Source organism: Podarcis bocagei (assembly GCF_964188305.1).
Source record: "Podarcis bocagei genome assembly, chromosome: 11".
NCBI lineage: Eukaryota > Metazoa > Chordata > Lepidosauria > Squamata > Lacertidae > Podarcis > Podarcis bocagei.
Window position 1 is genome coordinate 62408372 of NC_138136.1, and position 22252 is coordinate 62430623.

Sequence of the window (22252 nt, forward strand, 5' to 3'; positions counted from 1 at the left end):
CAGGGCAAACAAGGGTGGGGTGGAATGCTTTACGTGGCCCCCACCAACGCGTGTGGGGGTCTGGAACATAGCTCCCACGCAAAATGAGGATTGCATTATTAAAACAGAGACGCGCCCCTCAACCTTTTTGTGCCTGGGGCAATCCCCCCAGTAGCCCCCACTACGCCACACCATTTCCCCTGTATAGAATCCTGAGGAGCCCCTGTTAGTCGGTGTAGACAGTCCTGATCTGGACAGACCAATGCTTTGACCCAGCTTCAGCCAGCTTCCTAGGTTCCTACGATTAAACCAGCAAATTGTTAAAGTGATCCAGAAGTTGTTAGCTCCTTCTATAGAGTACCAACAGCCTATGTGCCTCAGGTCTGATGAATGTTTTTAATAATAATAATAATAATTTATTATTTATACCCCGCCCATCTGGCTGGGCTTCCCCGGCCACTCTGGGCGGCTTCCAAAAGAATATTAAAATACTATAATACATCAAACATTAAAAGCTTCCCAAAACAGGGCTGCCTTCAGATGTCTTCTAAAAGCCTGGTAGTTGTTGTTCTCTTTGACATCTGGTGGGAGGGTGTTCCACAGGGAAGGCGCCACTACCGAGAAGGCCCTCTGCCTGGTTCCCTGTAACTTGGCTTCTCGCAGTGAGGGAACCGCCAGAAGGCCCTCGGTGCTGGACCTCAGTGTCCAGGTAGAACGATGGGGGTGGAGACGCTCCTTTAAGCTGGACAAAGTACCAAATGTAGGAACTGATCGTTTTCTATTGATCTGTCTAGCATGCAATGCACAGTACATGAAACCCGACTTGGTGACCACCAAACAAATTGACGACATTTATCTGGGTAAGGATCAAACCGGCTCTTTTCCTTGCAGGGATATTTTCATCACAGGACTGCTGTCTCACTTTAGTTACTATCAGCCCCTGCAGTCTCCTTTCCCTTCTGGATTGTGATTCCCAAGTTCTTCTAGCCACTGACATGACGGAAAATCTGACGAGTTTGTGCTGGGCAAAAAACTGCATTGGGAAAGTATAATATAGTTGGATTAGACCTAACAACAAAAGTTTTGTTTCTGTATACTTGGACTTGAACAGAAACAGTGTTTCTTTCTCTAACAACTGGCATTAATTTACCTAGCAAATCCAAGACAAAATGAATTGTCACAGTAGGGCGTGCTGAATTTTTCAGCTTTCAAATTCAGAAAGTGAGGGGTGCTAAAACGTTGTAACATGACTTGGGAATTCAGATGTTGTTTGGGTGAAATGAATATGATTTGCTTTTGCTTGGTCAGTGAAATGAGTGTAAAATTGCATAGAAATCATTATAAACGATTGCTAGGAACTTAGTTATTTTTATTTCAGTATTAACGTAATTACCTTACATCTTCAGAAGTTAAAATTCTTTGGCCGTTTTTTCTGCTTCTTCATCAGACATAGACTTACCATGCTAAATGTTGTTCAGTCACAAAAATAATCGCAGATTTTAATTCCTCACACCCAAAAACATATTTTAAACATATTTCACCCCATAAAATGGCATGCGCTACCCAGGGAGCCCAGCTCACTTCCCAGGCTGCTTTTCTTTGCCATTGCAACCCCATTGCTTTGCCATTCTCTTGTCCTGTACATCAGCCCCCTCCATATGTTGTTGGGACTACAACTCCCATCAGCCAAAGCCAGCAGAGCCAATGGTAGGGGTGTGTGTCTCTGTGTGTCAATTCTCCTCATCTCCACATCAAAAAACGGCCAGTCCTGGAAACCTCTTCCACGTAAACAATACTGAGCTCAGCAACCTAATGGGCCTAACTCTGTTCCAGGCAGCTCCTTGTGGCCTTATCATGAGGGGCATTCGCTCCTGACAAGATGTAGCCCTTTCCCTATTTTGAATTTATCTCTTTAAATATCTATGTGCGGTTTATAACCATGTTCTTAGGGCAACTTACAAGAGGAGGGAGCGATGGCCACCAACTTGGATGGCTTTGAGAGAGGATTGGAGGAGAGGCTGTCAATGGCTCCTAGCCACAATGGCTCTGCTCTGCCAGGACGCAGGACACTGGCCTGATCCAGGAGGACTCTGCTGTGGTTCTCATGTTCCTTCTTCCATTGCAGCTCTCCTGGACCTTCAGAGTGACTTGGACGTGGCTGTCTCAAACGCTGCGGTGGCTGCCAGCGAGGAGCTATTTAGACGCTGCGGCGGTCGGATCAATCCAAAGATTGTACCCATCCAACATCTCCTGTCCATGCTAAAAAACAACACGGCAAGGCAGTGAGACCGATCATTGGCCTGCCCAGAAGGAGGTCTTCAGAAAAGGCAGGCAAGCAGGAGCAGTGCTTCTTGCTTTCCTGGTGCCACAAAGAGCAGCTGCAGGGCAGCTAGGCTTCCATTTGAATTGAGAGCACTTGTAGAGAACTTAAAAAAGATTCTAGACATTGCTTTCTGTGTGGTCTGCCTTTCTCTCTAGGAATCAACCTTTTCGCTTCAACTTTTCCCTTTCCAAATGCCATTGTTTTTATATGATGATTTTCTCTCCCCTGTCCCCTCCATCCAATGGAGAGCTGATCACACTCAGAAGGGTAGCATCCCTTCCACATGCCTGCATACACAGAGTATACCTAAATTCCTCCAAGAAAAAAAAGGGAAGGGAAAACATTGGGGGCTGGGAAGAGGCCTTGAGACAGCTACATGCTTCAGTCATTTTCAGTAATATCTGTCAATTTGACTATGCATTGTCAGTCTGCTCCAAATTAAGGTTCAGAATATTCAGGACTCTAAGACCTCTTGATTGGTTGGTTGGTTGGTTGGTTGGTTGATTGATTGAAACAGTTCCTCTTTGAAACACCCTTGCGTTTTCCTGGCCAGTTTTAATCTTAACCCCATACCTGTCTGTGCCACTCAGGAAACAAGCTGGGATGCAATAGCATCTTAGGAAATGAAGCAGCAGGAGATGATTTTACTTTTTAGAGGAATCCCAGAGGAAGAGGAGGAGAACGTAAAAGAGTATTTAATTAACGCATTGTCTGAATGGTTAGGGATACAGGAGGAGGAGCTGGATGGTTCAATTGAAAGGATCTTTCACATTAAATCAAATTTTGCAAAGATTAGGATGATTTTTAATTCAAGATCAATTAAAGACAAAATAATACAAACCAACAGATTACAAATTGGAGGAAAGAATATTATCATTCTGAAGGAAATTCCAGCTTGTCTTCTTAAAAAAATAATGCATAAACTATAACTTTCTAACAGATGCCTTCGAGAAACAATAAAATACCTTATAGATGAGAAGTCCAAGAAGGAATTTCTTTTACATACAAAAATAAGAAACAGAGATGCAGAGACATGGATGAGGCACAGAAGTTTTGGAGGGGATATAAAAAAGAGGAAAAGCTAAACCAATGGTAGGGGAACAGGGAGCAACAGGAGGTGAGGAAGAGGAAACGTTCAAAGATATTACAGGTATTCAAGAAGAGAGAAACAAGATTCTAATTAAAAGATAAATATCAGAATGGCTGATCTCAAGATATTAATTTGTAATGTAAAGGTTTTAAATAGTAAAACAAAAAGGAATAAAATTGAACATGTAATCTTAAAACAAAATTTGGATATAGTTTGCCTACAAGAAACATATGTGGCTAAAAGACATAGAAAAGCGAGATCCATAGAAAGGCCCAAAAAACTCTAAAGGACTATTTTGAAATAAACTTAAAGGCTGATGTAGAAAAAAGAGTGATCTGGGACGCAAGTAAAGCTGTGGTGCGAGGTTTTTTGATTCAACAAAACTCAATAAAAAAGAGAAAGCAGAATGAGAAGAAGGAAAAGATCCTGGAAAAGATAAAAGAAGGAGAGAAAAAATTAAGATCAAAACCAAAGTCCCAGGAGATTTTGAGAGAGATTAAGTTATATCAAACACAATATATGGAATTGATGAATCATGAGATTGAGTGGAAGATAAAGCAAATGAGACAAAAGACATTTGAATCTGCAGATAAATGTGGCAAACTTCTGGCTTGGCAATTGAAGAAAAGACAGAAATTAAATACAGTTACAAATCTAGAAGTGGACGGAAAGAATATATCTAAACCCAACGAGATTAGAAACTGTTTTTTGAGTTTTTGAAATTGTCAATGTTAGGCCGAATTGCAGTTTTCAAGATGAATGTATTGCCTAGAATGTTATTTTTGTTTCAAACCTTGCAGATTCTTGACAAGATGGACTGTTTCAAGAGGTGGCAGAAAGACATTTCGAAATTTGTCTGGCAGGGCAAAAAGCCCAGAATAAAATTTAAAATACTGACAGATGCAAAAGAAAGAGGGGGATTTGCCCTGCCGGATTTAAAATTGTACTATGAAGCAGCAGCGTTTTGCTGGCTGAAAGAGTGGATGCTCCTCGAGAATACAGACACTTTGGACTTGGAAGGTTTTAATAATGCATTTGGTTGGCATGCATATTTATGGTATGACAAAATTAAGGTGCATAGGGCCTTTAAAAATCATATTGTCAGAAAAGCATTACATAATGTTTGGATAAGATACAAAGATTTGTTGGAAAACAAAACCCCTAGATGGTTGTCACCCTTGGAGGCTAAAGCATTGAAAAAGCTCAATATGGAGGCCGAATGGCCAAAGTATTGGGAAATTTTGGAACAAGAAGGAGATAAATTGAAGTTAAAGAGTCATGAGAAATTGAAACCTAAAGTACGAGACTGGCTCCATTATTATCAAATAATGGAGGTGTACAAACAAGACAGGAAAATTGGCTTCCAGGTGGAGAAATCAAAATTAGAAACTGAATTGTTAGAACCCAATACTAAGAATTTATCAAGAATGTATAATTTGCTGCTGAAATGGAATACACAAGATGAAACAGTTAAATCGGCTATGATTAAGTGGGCACAGGACATTGGTCATAACATCATGTTTGCTGACTGGGAATGGTTGTGGAACACCGGTATAAAATTTACGGCATGTAATGCCTTAAAGGAAAATATTATGAAAATGATCTACAGGTGGTACATGACCCCAGTCAAGCTAGCAAAAATCTATCATTTGCCTGACAATAAGTGTTGGAAGTGTAAAGAAACCAAGGGTACCTTTTATCACCTTTGGTGGACGTGCCCGAAGATTAAGGCTTTCTGGGAAATGATATATAATGAAATGAAAAAGGTACTTAAATGTACTTTCCCTAAGAAACCAGAGGCCTTTCTCTTGGGCATTGCCGGCCAATTGGTGTCAAAGAAAGATAGAATTTTCTTTATGTATGCTACGACAGCAGCAAGAATACTCAACGCAAAGTATTGGAAGACACAAGATCTACCCACCGTGGAAGAATGGCAGATGAAAGTGATGGACTATATGACACTGGCTGAGATGACTGGCAGAATCCGTGATCAGAGGAAAGAGACGGTGGAAGAGGACTGGAAGAAATTTAAAGTCTATCTTAAGAACTATTATAAAATTGATGAATGTTAAAATGTCGAGGTGTGGAGAAAGAAAAAGGGACTACAGTGACATAAGATTAAGCTGAAGAAAAAACTAAGAGGACACATATTTGATAAAATCACTTAGAAGTTGCTGAAATAATTTTGGAAATTGGGATGCAGAAAGGGGAGGTATGGGGGAGTCTGAGAAATGAGGGTTATGAAAATAAGGTTACGAAATTATACGTGTTTGTTTGTCTTTTATTTGTTTGTATTGTTTAAAAAAGGTTGTAAAACCAATAAAAAATTTTATTAAAAATAAAAATAAATAAAAGACATAGAAAAGTATTGATAAGTAAAAGAATTGGAATGGAATTTATAACCAACCTCAAATAAAACAAAGAAAAGAGAAGTGGTATTATACATTAATTCTAAGACCTGAAACAAGTATTTAAGGATGATCAAGGGAAGATGATAGTGGTACAAATCACATCACAAGGTGAGAAGATGATAGTAATCCATCTCAAGATGAGCATCTAACCTCTCATTGGCTCAGCCAACAGCAATTTAAGCCCATCACAGACCCCAGGGCATTTTCAGAACTTCTGTAGCCTGCCTTGAATTTGAAGAAAAAGGATTGAGTTGTATATCATCATACTGATGACACTGCCCCCCAAATCTCCAGATAACCTCCCTCAGCAGTTCCATGCAGATGTTCAAAAGCATGCCAGATGTAGCTGGTGAGCTGTATTTAGTCTGATGGGCCACAAATTGTGCGTAGAATCTTAGAGTTGGAGTCCTGCCCTTTCTGTAGAACCGCCTCCTCTCTGAATTGTGGCAGTCAGCACTTGCTGCTTGTGCTGCAACTTGTACCACCATTTTAATTTTTTTTAACTGAGCTTTCCTAGCAGCTGAGTTGTAATTTTATTGTACGTCTGTTTTCCTGTACACCAGCCTTGTTGTTGGCAATGAGATGGGGTAGAGAAATATTTTAATAAATAGAAATAGATATTAATAAACATGAAAGAGGTGGCCATAGAGCCTGGTAGTGCAAAACAGCACCTAATTTATCCTCCCTGCCGGAGGCAAGATCTACCACGCCCAAATTGCTCATGACAGATGTCTATCGGGCTGTTCACAATCCACCCTATTACATGCAATTAAACCCTTGCCTTAAAAAGAAAATCGAAAAGAGCAGCCAGGAATAATAATAACCAAGTTATAGGTGTGCCTGGAAAGCATTGCACATAAATCATCTTTGTAGAATCAGAATAATTAAAGGCTCATATTCCTCTCCAAAGGACTGTGAACTGGCTCTCTTCCATAGTCAGCCAAATATTCCTCCCAAACTGAAGGCATCAGAGGTGGGTTATGCCAGCCACTGTACACATAGAAGGTTCAGAATATAGGATATTTCACCACCCTTATCTCACCCTGCTTCCCACAAATTTTTTGAGGCTCCCATTTTACAGATCGGAAGAACTGAGGCTAAGAATCAAGCCTCACAAGTTGCGCAAGGCTGATCCCCTCTGGAAATGATTCAGCGGGTTCAAAATGTCCACCCTAAATTCTGCTAAGCCTTCCATCCACAGCCAGGGATCTATTTCAGATCCTGGAGACCCGTGGCTCCACAAGGACTTGTGTGGTTGGCAAAGACAGTCATCTCTGGAGGAGCATAGAATACTGACTTACACAGAGTTAGACCAGGTAACTCAATTTTGTCAACCCTGACTGGTAGCAGCTCTCCAGAGTTTCAGAATTTCCCAGCCCTGCCTGCAGACTGGAGCTCTGGTTTTTGGCATGCAAAGCAGATCAGTCAGCCAGTCAGTCGAATTTAGAAACCATCGGCCATCAGGAAAATACAAACAGCACAGAAGTGCATTTTGCCACAGGAGGTCCCCAGCAAATAGGACCCACCCCCTCCATGTTGTACACTGAAATTCTTTCTGATCCATTGACTAAGGTGAACATGGAAGCTTGCTATGTAGTGTAGTTATACCAATCCATCAACAGAGAGCAGGATTATACAGGGAACAATATAGCACACAATGAACAATATTTCCCACCTCTTCCTAGCCACAGATACAGAAACGGTGATTTGCAGGTGCTTTCCACCCAAATTATTTTTCGCTCCATAAGACGCACCTGACCATAAGACGCACCTAGTACTTAGAGGAGGAAAACAAGGGAAAAAAATTCTGAATGAAACAGTGGATGTATTATTTATGTGGTTCATGCTGTGGCCACAGACATGCTATGGTGAATTTGGGGTGACCTAATGCAAGAATCCTGAGGATCCATGGGCTTTTACCTCCCCCCCTCCCAGGCAGCCTCCTTTATCTCTAGAGTCCCTTATGTCCCTCCCGATCCCTTGCCGATCAGCTGCTCAGCGGCTTTATTTCAACACCCCCTTCCCTCTTGTTTGCCTTAGTGTCTTTTCCTTAGCTGGAGCAGTTTTTTGCTGCTCCTTCTAATTTCTCTCCCCATTGCTTTAATCTTCCTGCCTCCTCTCCTTGCAAGTTTGCTGTCTTTACCTCCCCCCTCCCAGGCAGCCTCCTTTATCGCTAGAGTCCCTTATCTCCTCTCCCGATTGCTTGCTGATCAGCTGCTCAGCAGCTTTGTTTCAACACCCCCTTCCCTCTTTCTAAAAAAAAACCAAGCACAATCTGCTTTTTGCCCCTGGGAAACTCGGCTCTAGGGACCACACATTCGCTCCATAAGATGCACAGACATTTCCCCTTACTTTTTAGGAGGAAAAAATTGTGTCTTATGGAGTGAAAAATACGGTATGTTGTGGCCATCGTGTGAAATCTCAACACTGTAATTGCCTTCAGGTTTCCCAAAATAAGAACAGAATAAGAGTTTTCTGGATCAGGACAGTGGCCTGTCAAGTCATAGAATCATAGAATCATAGAGTTGGAAGAGACCACAAGGGCCATCGAGTCCAACCGCCTGCCAAGCAGGAAACACCATCAGAGCACTCCTGACATATGGTTGTCAAGCCTCTGCTTAAAGACCTCCAAAGTAGGAGACTCCACCACACTCCTTGGCAGCAAATTCCACTGGCAAACAGCTCTTACTGTCAGGAAGTTCTTCCTAATGTTTAGGTGGAATCTTCTTTCTTGTAGTTTGGATCCATTGCTCCGTGTCCGCTTCTCTGGAGCAGCAGAAAACAACCTTTCTCCCTCCTCTATGTGACATCCTTTTATATATTTGAACATGGCTATCATATCAAGTCCACCATCTTATTTTCACAGTGAACAACCAGGTGCCCATGGGAAGGCTGCAAGCAGGATGTGGGCACAAGAGCAACGCCCCACTCCTGTGGTTTCTGGCAACTGGCATTCAGAAGCGTTCGGAAACAGCTCAGGACTGCCGTACCTCAAGGACCTCCTCTCAGTGGCATAGCAGGTGGGGCACAGGGGCGGTTGCCCTGGGTGCAAATTTGTTAGAGGTGCAAAATTCCAACCCCAATGTTGCCTCAGTACAGCTGCACACTTCCATTGCTGGGCTCTGTTGAAAACGGCTTCTCCATGTGAACCAGGAAATGATATCTCCAGACAACGGAATGACTCTTCTTATCTCTTTGGCTGCGATCTCCTGGGTGACGTGGACGCCATTAGGCAATTGAACGTGGATGTGTATCCCATCCATTTCCCTCCTTCCCACACCTCCTCTGTGTGGCCCTGGGCACTGGCAACCCACGCTATGCCACTGCCGCCTCTCCCCATATAAACCGACCCAGACTCTAGGATCATCCTCTGAGGCCCTTCTCTGTATGCCACCACTATGGGAAACAGGATTCCAGGCTAGGCAAGGGCTTGGTGTGATGCAGCCAGGCTCTCTCTTTATGTTCCTACTTGCTGGCAGAGTGACAAGAGCAGAGGGAAGGTAGCAGAAGAAAGGAATGCAACAGAAGCGCCTTGGTGTAGGAGCGTTGCCCGAGTGAGACAAACTTCTGTGACAGCTTCCCAGTCCGGTGCCAACCAACCCTCATCAGTCTGGATCAACATGCCTTGCAAGCATCTAGCTGTGACCAGCTTTTATATAAACGGAGTTTCCTTGCGGGGAAACAACTGCCAGGAACACCTCTCCCTGGGAGCCTTTGGCACTCAAACCTGGCACACGGACGGCATTGTTGAAAGAGCGCTCTGGGCAAAACAGAGAACAACAACAACAGGGATGTCTTTTAGGAATGGCTGAGTGTTGTTTTGTGGCCTCTTTTAGGACTGTTTCTCACTCTCAAATTCCCCAGCAGTTTGAGAGTTCCAGCGGCATCTGAGTCGGGGCCCATTTTCTCATTTTCATGGGAAAATACGGAATCCTCCTTTGCACTTTGTTGGCATCTCTTTGTCTCAAGAGACACCCTTTAAGGGTGAAGTCCAAGCATTGGAGTTACAGCGCCTGCTGTGGCTGTAGAGACTGATACAGAAGAGACATGTTTTGCTGCAGCTGGGGCAGATGAAGGGGTCTGGCTGTGCTGTTTCAGATGCACCAGGGCATGTCTTCTCTCTTTGCTCCTCCCAGCGGTCATTCCTCTTCTGGTCACTGCTGTGGATACATGACCTGACTGCCTGTCTCCAGGCACTGCCGTCATCCGCCTGGGATTCCCACGTGGTGGAGTTGATGTTCCCAACCTTTCACATATCTCTCCCATCATTTTTGAAGGGTGGGGTTTTAACACAAGCAGTGACAATTAGGGAAGCAAAGCTATCGCAGCTCAGCACACAGTCTTTATGAGCCTTTGTGGTGCATACCATTCCATGGCCCTATTTTTTGCTCTTGTCATTGATCTTTTAATTCTGACTAAAACAATGTTTTAAAAGCAAAATGTCCAAAACACCATAAGGCGACTGCATTATTGTGGTATAGCATTATAAAAGTATTCACTACAATGCATTAACTTTCTAGTAGTAGTAGGGTGCTATAGCACTTGTCAGAGCCGCTTCCAGGTCCCAGCTCACAGAGGACCACACTAGCCGGCAGTACTGTACAAAAGTCTTTATTGAGTTACAGTTTCCATTTCCAAGCCGCAGCGCGCAGCTCTACGTCTTAGAAGCTAGACCGGCGAAGCTCCGTCTGAGTCTCCGCCTCCTGTACACCAACTTAATACTCTAGCCTTACTCCACCTCTTCCGCCTTTCCTTCCTCCTCTGGGTCCCTCTACCCCCCGTGGTCTCTTCCTTCCTGGACTCTTCTGACGCTGACCCCCCGGACTCTTCTCCCTCCTTGCGGCGGGCTTTAGGACCTGGCTCCCTTTCCGGGCTGCTTACTGTGCCGCCTTCCTGTGCATTTGAACTTGGCGCGCGCGCCCAGCCTTCAACCTTCCTCTTGACCGTTTCCTCGCTCCCCGATGGAGGTGTGGCCAATCCTGACTCATGCCCTCCCGCTTGCGGCGAGCCGCCAGATCCCGATACCTGGGACCCCTCCCCCCTACTGCGCTCTGGCGGGGAAGCTGGTCCCGATTTCCAACTGCTGCTCTCTGAGTCCCCTCTGGTCCCTTCTTCCTGGGGTGTCCCCCTAGGCGCCCCCCTTGCTCTGACCACTGGCGCCCCTTTCTGTGAATCTTCCGATTCACTGGAAAGACTCAGAGATCTCGGGCCGCTGTCATCGCTCATATTTCCTTCGGATTCCTCCCCCTCGCTCTCTATTTCTTCCCTTTCCTGTGCCTCTGCTCCTGAACCCCTGACAGCACTGTATTTCATTCTGAAAGCATTTTACTGGTAATTCAAAGATCAGTTTAGAAAAATAAAAACAGGAGTCATAGGATGGTTATAATGGATGCATGTTGAACAGCAAATGCCCCTCCCCCCCCCGACACGCAGCAGAGATGTCCTTTCCATTGGACTATAGTGGAATATCGTCAAAGAAAAAGCACAATACTTCCAATAGTGTGCAAATCCAGTTGCAAGTCTACGTGTAGCTGAAGAGCAATGATTGGGTTGAACTAGTTCCTGCCTAGCCACAAGCAGCTGAAGAAGGAAAGCAGTGTTTGTTTGTTTTTTAGTTCTTCTTAACTTTATTTTTGAAATAAAGTTTTCTTGAAATAAACTTTATTTCTATGAAAATACATAGAACAATCCCTATTAGCATACAGTCAAATCTCAAGTTTTTAAAATAGTTTAGAGTTGATTACATCCGTTTGGTGTCTTCTACTCTTTAAACCACAGAGCCTAGGACTTGCCGATCAGAAGGTTGGCAGTTGTCCCTGCTCCTGCCAACCTAGCAGTTCAAAAGCACGTCAAAGTGCAAGTAGATAAATAGGTACCACTCCGGCGGGAAGGTAAACGGCGTTTCCGTGCGCTGCTCTGGTTCGCCAGAAGCGGCTTAGTCATGCTGGCCACATGACCCGGAAGCTGTACGCCGGCTCCCTCGGCCAATAAAGCGAGATGAGCACCACAACCCCAGAGTCGGCCACGACTGGACCTAATGGTCAGGGGTCCCTTTACCTTTACCTCTACTCTTTGCCTGAACAGATTGCACCAGAGAGAGGTGTTGCTTGTAGCTGGTAGCGAGAGGTCCACAGGGTTCTTTCCAATGAATAAACACATCCCATACTAGATGAGAAGTGTGCATCTGTGTATCTGAAGAAGTGTGCATGCACACGAAAGCTTATACCAAGAACTAACTTAGTTGGTCTTTAAGGTGCTACAGGAAGGAATTTTTTTATTTAGATGAGAAGTGATTTTTCATATCCAAAGTGCATGCCTGCAAACAACGACACAAGGAGAATTCTAAGAAGGAACAGGGAATCCCTTCCTCCCTTTGATTATCTGTGATGCAATCCACCAAGAGCAATTTAATAGGCTGTCTCTTCCTTTCACCCTGCACTGGGTCCATGGGATTAGCAACTGTGAAGCTGGAGGTGGGGTGAATGGCTTCCTATCAGCAGCCCAGCACCTAGCAATCCAGCCAGATGGAACTTTCAACAAGTTACGGCAATGCGTCATTTCTGAAGAAAAGCACTTTCCAACGTCACGCCCAAGTAAGGCGCACACACACAAAGATCAACAGATTGGGATAAATTATTGTTTTGAATTTCTGAGCCACTAATTAAAGACGTTCATTGATGCCTGGGAAATTTAATTTAATCTGTGAGGAATATGACATGACTGGCGCTGTGTTCGACCCACCCACTTGCTCCTCAGTTCCAGCGAAATTGCTAAACCACTGGCAACAAAAGGTTACAGGGAACTGAAATGTATCCGGTGGGAATATGAGCTGAAGCAGAAGTCATTGGAAATATGCCAATATTTACAGGGTTTTTATGCAGTCGTCTATTAGCGAGGTGGAGTGGGGAGCCAGCCCAAGACTTTTGGGTACTTGAGATGGAAAATCCAAACAGCACCCATGAATTAGCATCCTGAGAGGGATCTGAACAGCTGACTAAGTCCCTTTTTGAACTCTGTGAGACTTAAAGGCATTTCATCTGGGCTGGATAATTCCCATTGTGGTTTCAGCAATGGGAAAACAGTGTTTCCTCACAACTGCCACACTACCATGGGAAAATATATCTTAATAACTGTGGTCTCCAGGGAGAAGTAGCAGGTGTAGGTACACCTCAATTTTTGCTTCTATAGGAAAACAGTTGCTATTCATTCCTATGTACCCATGGACTGACCAGCCTCGTAAATAGATGGCCTACTCACTAAAGATAGATCACAAAAGGGAAGAAGGTCCTCTTTCTTCTTTTGAGGGCAGAGCTAGGGTCTCTCCCAACTTTATAATTCTACGATTCTATGAAATGTCTTTGGTTCTCTGTGGAATGTGCAGATAGTGTCTCCCTGTTGTTGCTCACCATGAATGCAGTTCCATGGAACAAGGGCAGCCATGCTGAAAGCTCTTCTCCAAGTTACTGTTGAGCGGCCTTCTGATATCTTTTGACCTTCAAGAAGGAGCTCTCCGGAAGATAGCATCTCTCAAATCATGCTCAGAAGAAAAGTCCTCCTGGAATGCAAATGGCTGAAGGAATTTAGACCTGGTCCTAAGGAAACATTTCCCCTCCTTTCCCTTGCTGGATCCTGGCTGGTGGACAGGCTTGTTGCCAGTGCAGCTAAGCTGGCTCAGAAACTAGGACATTTTCACCAAAAAAAGGAGAGGAGGACAGCATGGGTGATGTTAGGAGCTTTGACCTGCTTAGCGAAGTGCCCCAGTAGGGTACCAAGGAGAGAGGAAGGAAGATGAAGCCATAACCTTTTCAGGAAGGTAAGGTGGGATATTGATGCAATAAATAAATACTTGCGCTAAATAGTGATCATCAGAAACAACCTTTTCTTGCAGCAGAAAAGGAGGCATATTTGGAAGCTCATCAAGAAAACCCCAAGGTAGGAAATGTGGGGAGTATTCCAATGGCAGCTGACTAAAAAGGTCCATGGAAAGAATTTTTTTATTTGAGAGATAATAAATAATGGGTTTTCTATTGCGCTGCAAGCTATGGGGGAAAGGTGCCAAATTGGCTGATGAGCAAAGGTATCCGTACACCGTGGGGAACACCTTGCCCTAACATCTGCCATTCCATTGCCTCCTGACAACATCGAAAGTTGAAGACTTTTCTATGCACAAAGATGGAAAGACGCATCATTAGCAGCAATGGAGGAAGGGCTGTTAAAGTGACTGGATTTAGCTGAGATGGTGAAGCTGACAACTTTAATCAGAGAAAAGCCATTGTCAACATTTACTAAAGATTGGAAACTTCTTATGGACTTTTTGCGTGAAAAAGAAAATGAACTCATGATGTTTGGGTTTGAGGATTGAAGATAATGTTGGTTTATAGAAAGCGGTTTCACGGAGTGTTATTTTGGAGTGGATGTGTTGACTATTTTCTATATATACAGTAGCTGACAGATAAAGAACCAGAAGCTCTCTTTTTCTGTTCTTTTTCCTTCTTTCCTATTTTCTTCCTTTGTCCTTTATCTTCTCTCTGTCTCTCTCTGTCTCTCTCTCTCTCTCTCTCTCTCTGCCTGCTTTGTGTGCTTTGTGTTCTTATGTAGATTAGCCTTTTAGTTTTGATAAAAAGAAATTTGACAGTAATCTTTGTATTCCTAATAAATAATTTTTTTAAAAAATTGTCCAGTAGCACCTTAGAGACCAACTAAGTTTGTTCTGGGTATAAGCTTTTCTGTGCATGCACACTTCTTCAGTTGCTCTGAAATATTGAATTCTTGCCTCATTACACACGCTAAAGCTATTTTTGGTCATCTGCATACTATCCCTTGCTTTTTCCTGTAGGACTAATTGCATTCATTAACAGTCGTCAACAGTTACAAGTAGGTAGCTGTGTTGGTCTGCTGTAGTCGAAACAAAATAAAAAAAATTCATTCCAGTAGCACCTTAGAGACCAACTAAGTTTGTTATTGGTATGAGCTTTCGTGTTCTGGAGAAGTGTGCATGCACACGAAAGCTCATACCAATAACAAACTTAATTGGTCTCTAAGGTGCTACTCCCCTTCATGGATCCCAGTAGTGATGTATGGAAGTGAGAGCTGGACCATAAAGAAGGCTGATTGCCAAAGAATTGATGCTTTCGAATTCTGGTGCTGGAGGAGACTCTTGAGAGTCCCATGGACTGCAAGAAGATCAAACCGATCCATTCTGAAGAAAATCAGCCCTGAGTGCTCACTGGAAGGACAGATCCTGAAGCTGAGGCTCCAAGACTTTGGCCACCTCATGAGAAGAGAAGACTCTGGAAAAGACCCTGATGTTGGGAAAGATGGAGGGCACAAGGAGAAGGGGACGACAGAGGACAAGATGGTGGGGCCGTGTTCTTGAAGCGACCAGCATGAGTCTGACCAAACTGCGGGAGGCAGTGGAAGACAGGCTTGCCTGGCATGCTCTGGTCCATGGGGTCACGAAGAGGCGGACACGACTAAACAACAAGGCGCTACTGGAAAGATTTCTTTTATTTTGAGTCATCAACAGGTTTACCATGCCCACTGAGTCAATCACCCATCTCCTACTACCCTTCTGAGAAATACCCCACCCTCCCACTATATATAAGGGTTACTTCTGTTTCAGAGTATCTGAAGAAGTGTGCATGCACATGAAAGCTTATACCCAGAACAAACTTAGTTGGTCTCTTAAGGTGCTACTGGACACTTTTTTAATTTTTTAATTTAATTTGACCGTGTCAGACCAACATGGCTGCCTCCCTGAATCTTTGTATTCCTGTAGTTGAAAATCCTCTATAACCAGGCCTTTGGTCTTTAACTATCTGTGACCTTTTAGATGTGGAATGTTTTTTAATGTATTTCTCATTCGTCTTGTACCTATGTGAAGTTTATTGTCTGTTTGGTTGGCTGGTTGGCTGGCTGGCTGTAAGTTGCTTTCAGTCACCCTGGGCAAGATTAAGCGACTAACAAATTTAAGTAGCAACAAAAACCCTTTGTATCCCTTCCAACTCTACCATTCTACTCTATGGATCCTCAGCTTGGATCGTGGTTATCAAGCAAGTGACATTCCAGGTGTGCAAGTTCTCCCAAAGGCCACTGACAGGTGTCTGGCTCTTAGTCCCATCCAGGCTGCAAAGAAAGCAGGTCGTTGCCTGCATGAGTGCCATTGTTTCATGATCTCTTCCATATGCTTAGCTGCAGGTCACCACACACTCAGGTCATCTTGACAGTGTTGGGAAACACAGCTAAGAGCTATCTCAGATTGCCATGTTGACCTGGGTGGGTGGACCGCGTGATCCAAGTGTTGAACCCTGGAATCCCTTGCTCTGTTGTGGATGATGCCAGCCGGGAATGCAATTCCTGGATCATATGCCTGGGTCTCTGGAAACGAAATAATAGCCTCCAGCAGCTGCATCAGTGTTTCCATTTCAAGTTGCTGCTCCTGGTATCATCATCATTGAAGTCTTCTTTTCCCCAAAAAAATTTTTTATTAGTTTTCCACAAATTTTTAAACACGCAAACAAATAAACAAACAAACATAAATCCTAACCTTATTAAAACTAATCTTATTAACATTGTTAAGCGACTTCCTCATATCCCCTTGGTTGAATTTCAGTGTATATCATTTTAACAGTTTTCCAAAACCTATATTCTCATAAAATTAACTTAGTCACTATGATATAAGTTATGGGCCCCCCATCATTTGAAGTTAGAGCTTAATAATTATTTCACTATTAATATACTACTTCTTAATTGTATTTCAGTTCAACAATTATTTGATAAAATACATATTTTGTTATGTGCAAATGGCTTTAGATACCTCTGAGGTCCATAAATTACCATGTAGCATATATTCAACACAAAAAACAGTGGCAATTTGTTGTTGACAAAGGACAGCTGGACGTGTAAAGGCCCCCATCACCTTCAGTAGCTTAGGGGCCTCATCCAACCTCAATCTGGTCCTGCTCAGGACCCATGCACAGAATGTGCAACAGCATTTGCCGTGCCCCACCAAAGGCTGACACAATGAATTGCCACTTGCAGAAGGACTTCTCCATCCCGAACAGTTAGGCACCACCCACCGATACAGGGCTTTGGTGCCCCAGTCAGTCACCCACCATTCTTCTCCCATCCCATCCCAGTGTGGAAGAAGCACCTTCCATGAGCACCTAGCAGGAGCGGGTCTCCTCATTCTTCAAATCTTAAATCCAGTTTCTCCACATTTCCGCAACGATTTCATGAATTCCCGTAAACACTGACTAGCATTTTAGTGTGAATTTCTCTCAACAGGCACACTTTTACGCAGTTTAAAGTAATGTGTGCCTCTTTGCAAGCCGTTTCCTCCAATATGATGAATTTTTGTGTGAGATTTTCACTGATACGCGCAGACTTCCCTCTGGTATGTGCATTTCAGCACACATCTCTGTTTCGAAGGAGGACTGTGATTTGGTTTGCAAATGGTTTCAGAAAGTGTGAATTAGGTAGGTTTGCCTTTGAACTCAATAGAATTTCTCCCCCACTCCTAACACAAACACACACACACACCTTTCTCAAAATTAGAGATATTTTTTTTCTCCTCCAAGCATCTGTGCAGGACCCAACTAGCACGTCTGGAGGGCAGAACCGCAATGACTCAGGCACCTCTATGAGTTATTTATGAGTTTTTCTGAGTATTCAACTGGACGAAACTGGCTTCCTCCTTCCGTCCCCTCACCCTTTCCCTTCAGACTCTTCTGCTTTCAGCTCATCTGCCTTCAGTTTTTGGAGAGGGGAGTTGGTCCTCCCTGAGTCTTGAAAGCATACATCCTGCCTAGTGGAACTGGTTACCTCAGTCTGCCAACACACACCCTGACTCCTGTGCGTGCGTGTGTGTGTGTGTGTGTGTGTGGCACAATCTTTTTGCCAGCTCAGCCTGTTAGAGGCGGCACAATGAAGCAATTGTCTCAAGGCGGATTGAACCAGAAGAAACAGGACTGAACCAGAAAAAGTACAACCCGGAGTTGGCAAAGGCAGGCTCGTTGTGTGCCAAACCTGGGATGTTTTAACATCTCCACTCGCTGCTCCTGCTGAAAACAGGAGGAAGTTCCGGGGACATCCTAGGACAGAGTCACATCCCTTGAAAGCAGAGCGTCTCGTAGTTTTGTGGCACGCTCTTCTTGCAGAATCTGTCTCCATGCAGGCTGTGGAGAGAGATGAGGCAACCAGACTGAAGCAGCATCCGTTCCGAAACTGAGCAAAGTGTTGGCAAGAGAGAACATTCAGATGATTTATTACTGTACAATTGCGTCTTACATGGGGGTTCAGTTCCAAGGGTACTGTGTATACACTGCAATCATGTAGACCACAGCTCTGTCCACTTGGAAGCCCCCCAGAGACTTCAGGAATCCATCAGGATCCATAAAATTCTGAGGGTGGACCATCTGAATTGGTCCCACACCCTTGCAGAGGGGAATCGCTGCCGTGAGTCCAGGCTCCACCAGTTTGGCCTAGGAGGAAAGACCAAGTCAAAGCTGTATCCTGCTCTCTGCATCAGTCAGATGATAGTGACAGACAATCCCATTATCACTATAGAGGCCGTGATATCCTCATCTGGTTCAGCAGCTCCTGCTCATAGCCTCATAGCCGAGTAGGATTGTCTTCCATAAACACGGTTTTAAAAAGTGAGTCCGTAAGTGACTGTGGAGGCCAATTCTGAATCCATGCGTCCTTCCACAGTGGGGAGATAGGTTTCTGGGCGGGAGTTGATCATGGTGAGGATTTGCCAAGCATGCCTTCCTCTTAGCGCATTTCTCCCTTTTGTCCTGAGTTCAAGCGTCTTCAGAACCCATGACACCTTTGGTAAAGGCTGTTCTCCAACTGGAGCGCTCGCAGGCCAGTGTTTCCCAGTTGTCAGTGTTTATACTACATTTTTTAAGATTTGCCTTGAGACAGTCTTTAAACCTCTTTTGTTGACCACCAGCATTACTCTTTCCATTTTTAAGATCGGAATAGAGTAGTTGCTTTGGAAGACGATTATCAGGCATCCGCACAACATGACCAGTCCAACGAAGCTGATGTTGAAGAATAATTGCACGGGACGTCAAAACCAGGAAATTCCAAAAAACCCTGCCAGCCCATTCTGACCCGGTTTTAGCGGTGCAGTTTAACTGTGATGGCTCCCTGATAGTGTCCAGCAGCTCTGGTGGCCTCTGCCAAATCTGGGATACAGCATCAGGACAGTGTTTGAAAACGCTGATCGATGATGACAACCCCTCTGTGTCTTTTGTAAAGTCCTCTCCCAGTGGCAACATTGGACAGCACTCTTAAGCTTTGGGACTACAACAAAGGAAAGTGCCTAAAGGCCACAAGAACAAGAAGTATTGCATCTTTGCCAGCTTTTCCATTACCGGTAGAAAGTGGATCGCGTCTGGTTCACAGGACAACCTGGTCTACATTTGGAACCTCCAAACTGTACAAGAGACCGTACAGAAGCTGCCAGGGCATACAGATGTTGTGATCTCTACAGCATGCCATCCGACAGAGAACATCATTGCCTCAGCAGCTCTAGAAAACGACAAAACAATTAAACTTTGGAAGAATGACTGCTAAAATGCTTTCAGCATCACTTCAGAGACTGCTGGGGGCTGTCTGGAAAACATGGGGGTATTTTGTGTTTGTGTTTTTTGAAGTCCCATTTTCCAGGAAGCAAAGCAACCTTTGAGAAGAAGATGTCTCCTAGTCTTGGCCCAAAAAACTTATCTCTTTGGCTAGTCTCCAAACTGGGCAAATATAGTTCTTTTTTTTGGGGGGGGATAATAAAAAGGTTCTGTTTTCTTTGATGATTTGGTGGCTTTTCCTACTGGGAAGCCATTAACTATTCTCTCCTTAGAGAATAAGATGTCATCCTTATTGCTTGGAGGGAACTCTGTCTCCTAACAGCAACTACCGCCAAGTAATAAACTTAGAAAGAATCTGGATATGTTAACATTTTTAAAGAAAAAGAAAAAAGATCCAGGCAGGTAGGCCCTAGTTCATAAAACTTTAAATAGAAGAGCCATGGTGGCACATTATTAAAGGCAATTTTTTTAACGTGACCGAACAAGTGTTCTTTTGCCTTGCACCTCTTCTCATTTCCCACCCACCCAAGTTTCCAGAACCTGTGATTAAATCACCTTTTCTTTGTCCTTCTGTTCACCATGCTCTCCGATAGATTCTATTTGACAGTAAAAACCTATTCAAGCTTTCCACCCCACCCCAAATTACCAGTTCACCCCTGTCCTCCAAAGTCCTTGCTTGCGGATTTTTGTTTATTTTTACTTAAAAAATATATATTCTGGCAAATTTCACAAACTCTTTACAGTTATTTCAGCGTAAAAAAAAAAAAACACTTTTTAATCTTGGAAACCTCATTGTATGAGCTTGTATTTGCTAATGGTATGGCTTTATTCCCCCCCCCCAACTTCCACATTGGTATATTCCTTTTCTACCCTTTCTTCCCTCTCCTCTGCCCTTATCAATATTTTACACATCAAAGCGGGTTACCATATGCACAATAAAAAGGTGGGATTTTTTGTGTAGGGAGGGGGAACATTAGGAAGAACTTTCTGATGGTAAGACCAGTGGCGGAGCTCCATGCTCCAGCACCTGGAGCGGCAAACGCGTGGGGGCGTGGCATGCATCCCAGGCGGCATGCCGCACCACCTGCAGGGGCGTGGCACGCAGCATGGGACATGTGCGGCATGTGGCGCGCATCCTCGGGGTGTGCGGCGCGTGTTGGGCATCCTGGGGTGCACAGCGAGCTGTGCACGCCCCAAGGGGGCAACTGCAATGTCATCCCCCCAGGATGGCACCTGGGGGCCCCTCTCCCCCTGCCCCCACCTTTGTCCGCCAGTGGGTAAGAGCTGTTTGACAGTGCAACAGACTCCGTGTGGTGTAGTGGTTAAGAGCGGTATAGTCTCGTAATCTGGTGAACCGGGTTCGCGTCTCCGCTCCTCCACATGCAGCTGCTGGGTGACCTTGGGCTAGTCACACTTCTTTGAAGTCTCTCAGCCCCACTCACCTCACAGAGTGTTTGTTGTGGGGGAGGAAGGGAAAGGAGATTGTTAGCCGCTTTGAGACTCCTTCGGGTAGTGATAAAGTGGGATATCAAATCCAAACTCCTCCTCCTCCTCCTCCTCTTCTTCTTCTTCTTCTTCTTCTTCTTCTTCTTCTTCTTCTTCTTCTTCTTTCAGAAGGTGGTGGACTGTTACCCAGGGCTTCTAAACAGGAGCTAGGTGGCTACCTGTCAGGGATTCTTTACCTGTGGTTCCTGCACTGCAGGGCATTTTTAGGGCAGCGATACGCCCGGAATTTCCCAGACACAGCCAAAATACTTCAGTTGAAAGCAGTGTCCGGGTGGAAATCACTAAAAATGGCAACAGACGTACGGCAACCTGTGTCGACAGTATACCGTATTTTTCGTCCCATAGGACGCTCTGTCCCATAGGACGCACCTAGTTTTTTTGGGGGGGTAATAAAGGGGGGGGAAATTTCCTTTATTTCCCCCCAAAAAAAACCAGGTCGAGGAAACCGAACCAGGTCGAGGAACAGCGGGATGCCGGCGCTGCGCCTCCCTGCTGTCCCCCGAGCTTGTGGGGCTGGCCGATGTCTGCCCAGCGCGAGGGGCACTCTGCTTCAGGGCGTCCTCGCGCCGGGAGGCAGGCTGCTATCTGCAGGGTGGGGAGCCCTGCAGGGAACTCCTGCAGGGGTCCCTATGCTGCGGATGTCTGTCTGGCGTGCGGGGCGCTCTGCTTCAGAGTGTTTTGCGCGCCGGGCAGCAGGCTGCTATCCGCAGCGTGGGGAACCCTGCGGAGAACTCCTGCAGGGCTCCCCACGCTGCGGATGTCTGCCTGGCGCCGGGGGCGCTCTGCTTCAGGGCGCCCCTCACTCCGGGCGGCAGGCTGCTATCCGCAGCCTAGACAGTCCTGCGGGAACTCCCGCAGGGTTGCCTAGGCTGCGGGTGCGTTCCCGAAGCGCCGGGCGCTCTGCTTTCAGTGCGCCCAGCGCTCTGCTTTCAGCGCGCCCAGCGCTCCGGGAAGCAGGCTGCTATCCGCAGCCTGCACAGCCCTGCGGGACCTCCCGCAGGGTTGCGTAGGCTGCGGATGCATTCCCAAAGTGCCAGGCGGTCTGCTTTCAGCGCGCCCGGCACTCCGGGAAGCAGGCTGCTATCCGCAGCCTAGACAGCCCTGCGGGACCTCCCACAGGGCTGCCTAGGCTGCCGATGTCTTCCTGAAGCCTGGAGAGCGAGAGGGGTCGATGCGCACCGACCCCTCTCGCTCTCCAAGCTTCAGCGAAAGCCTGCATTCACCCCAGATTTCCCCTTCATTTTTGGAGGGGGAAAAGTGGGTCCTATACGGCGAAAAGTACGGTACTTTAGGGGAAAGAAGCTCAACAACTTTTGTATTCGGATTTTCACTTTTTGAAATATGGCAACCC

At 45.2% G+C, this 22252-nt stretch overlaps 1 protein-coding gene across 1 annotated transcript; it reads left to right on the forward strand.

The window, feature by feature from the left end:
• Positions 1-18091: 18091 nt before the first annotated feature.
• Positions 18092-19963, forward strand: LOC308597500 (uncharacterized protein; the record flags this gene model as incomplete). Its single annotated transcript, XM_081213331.1, is given in 4 exon segments — positions 18092-18111; positions 18862-19083; positions 19085-19131; positions 19134-19963. Coding segments are annotated over 4 exon segments (543 nt in total). The 3' UTR covers positions 19388-19963.
• Between the last annotated feature and the right edge of the window lie 2289 nt (positions 19964-22252).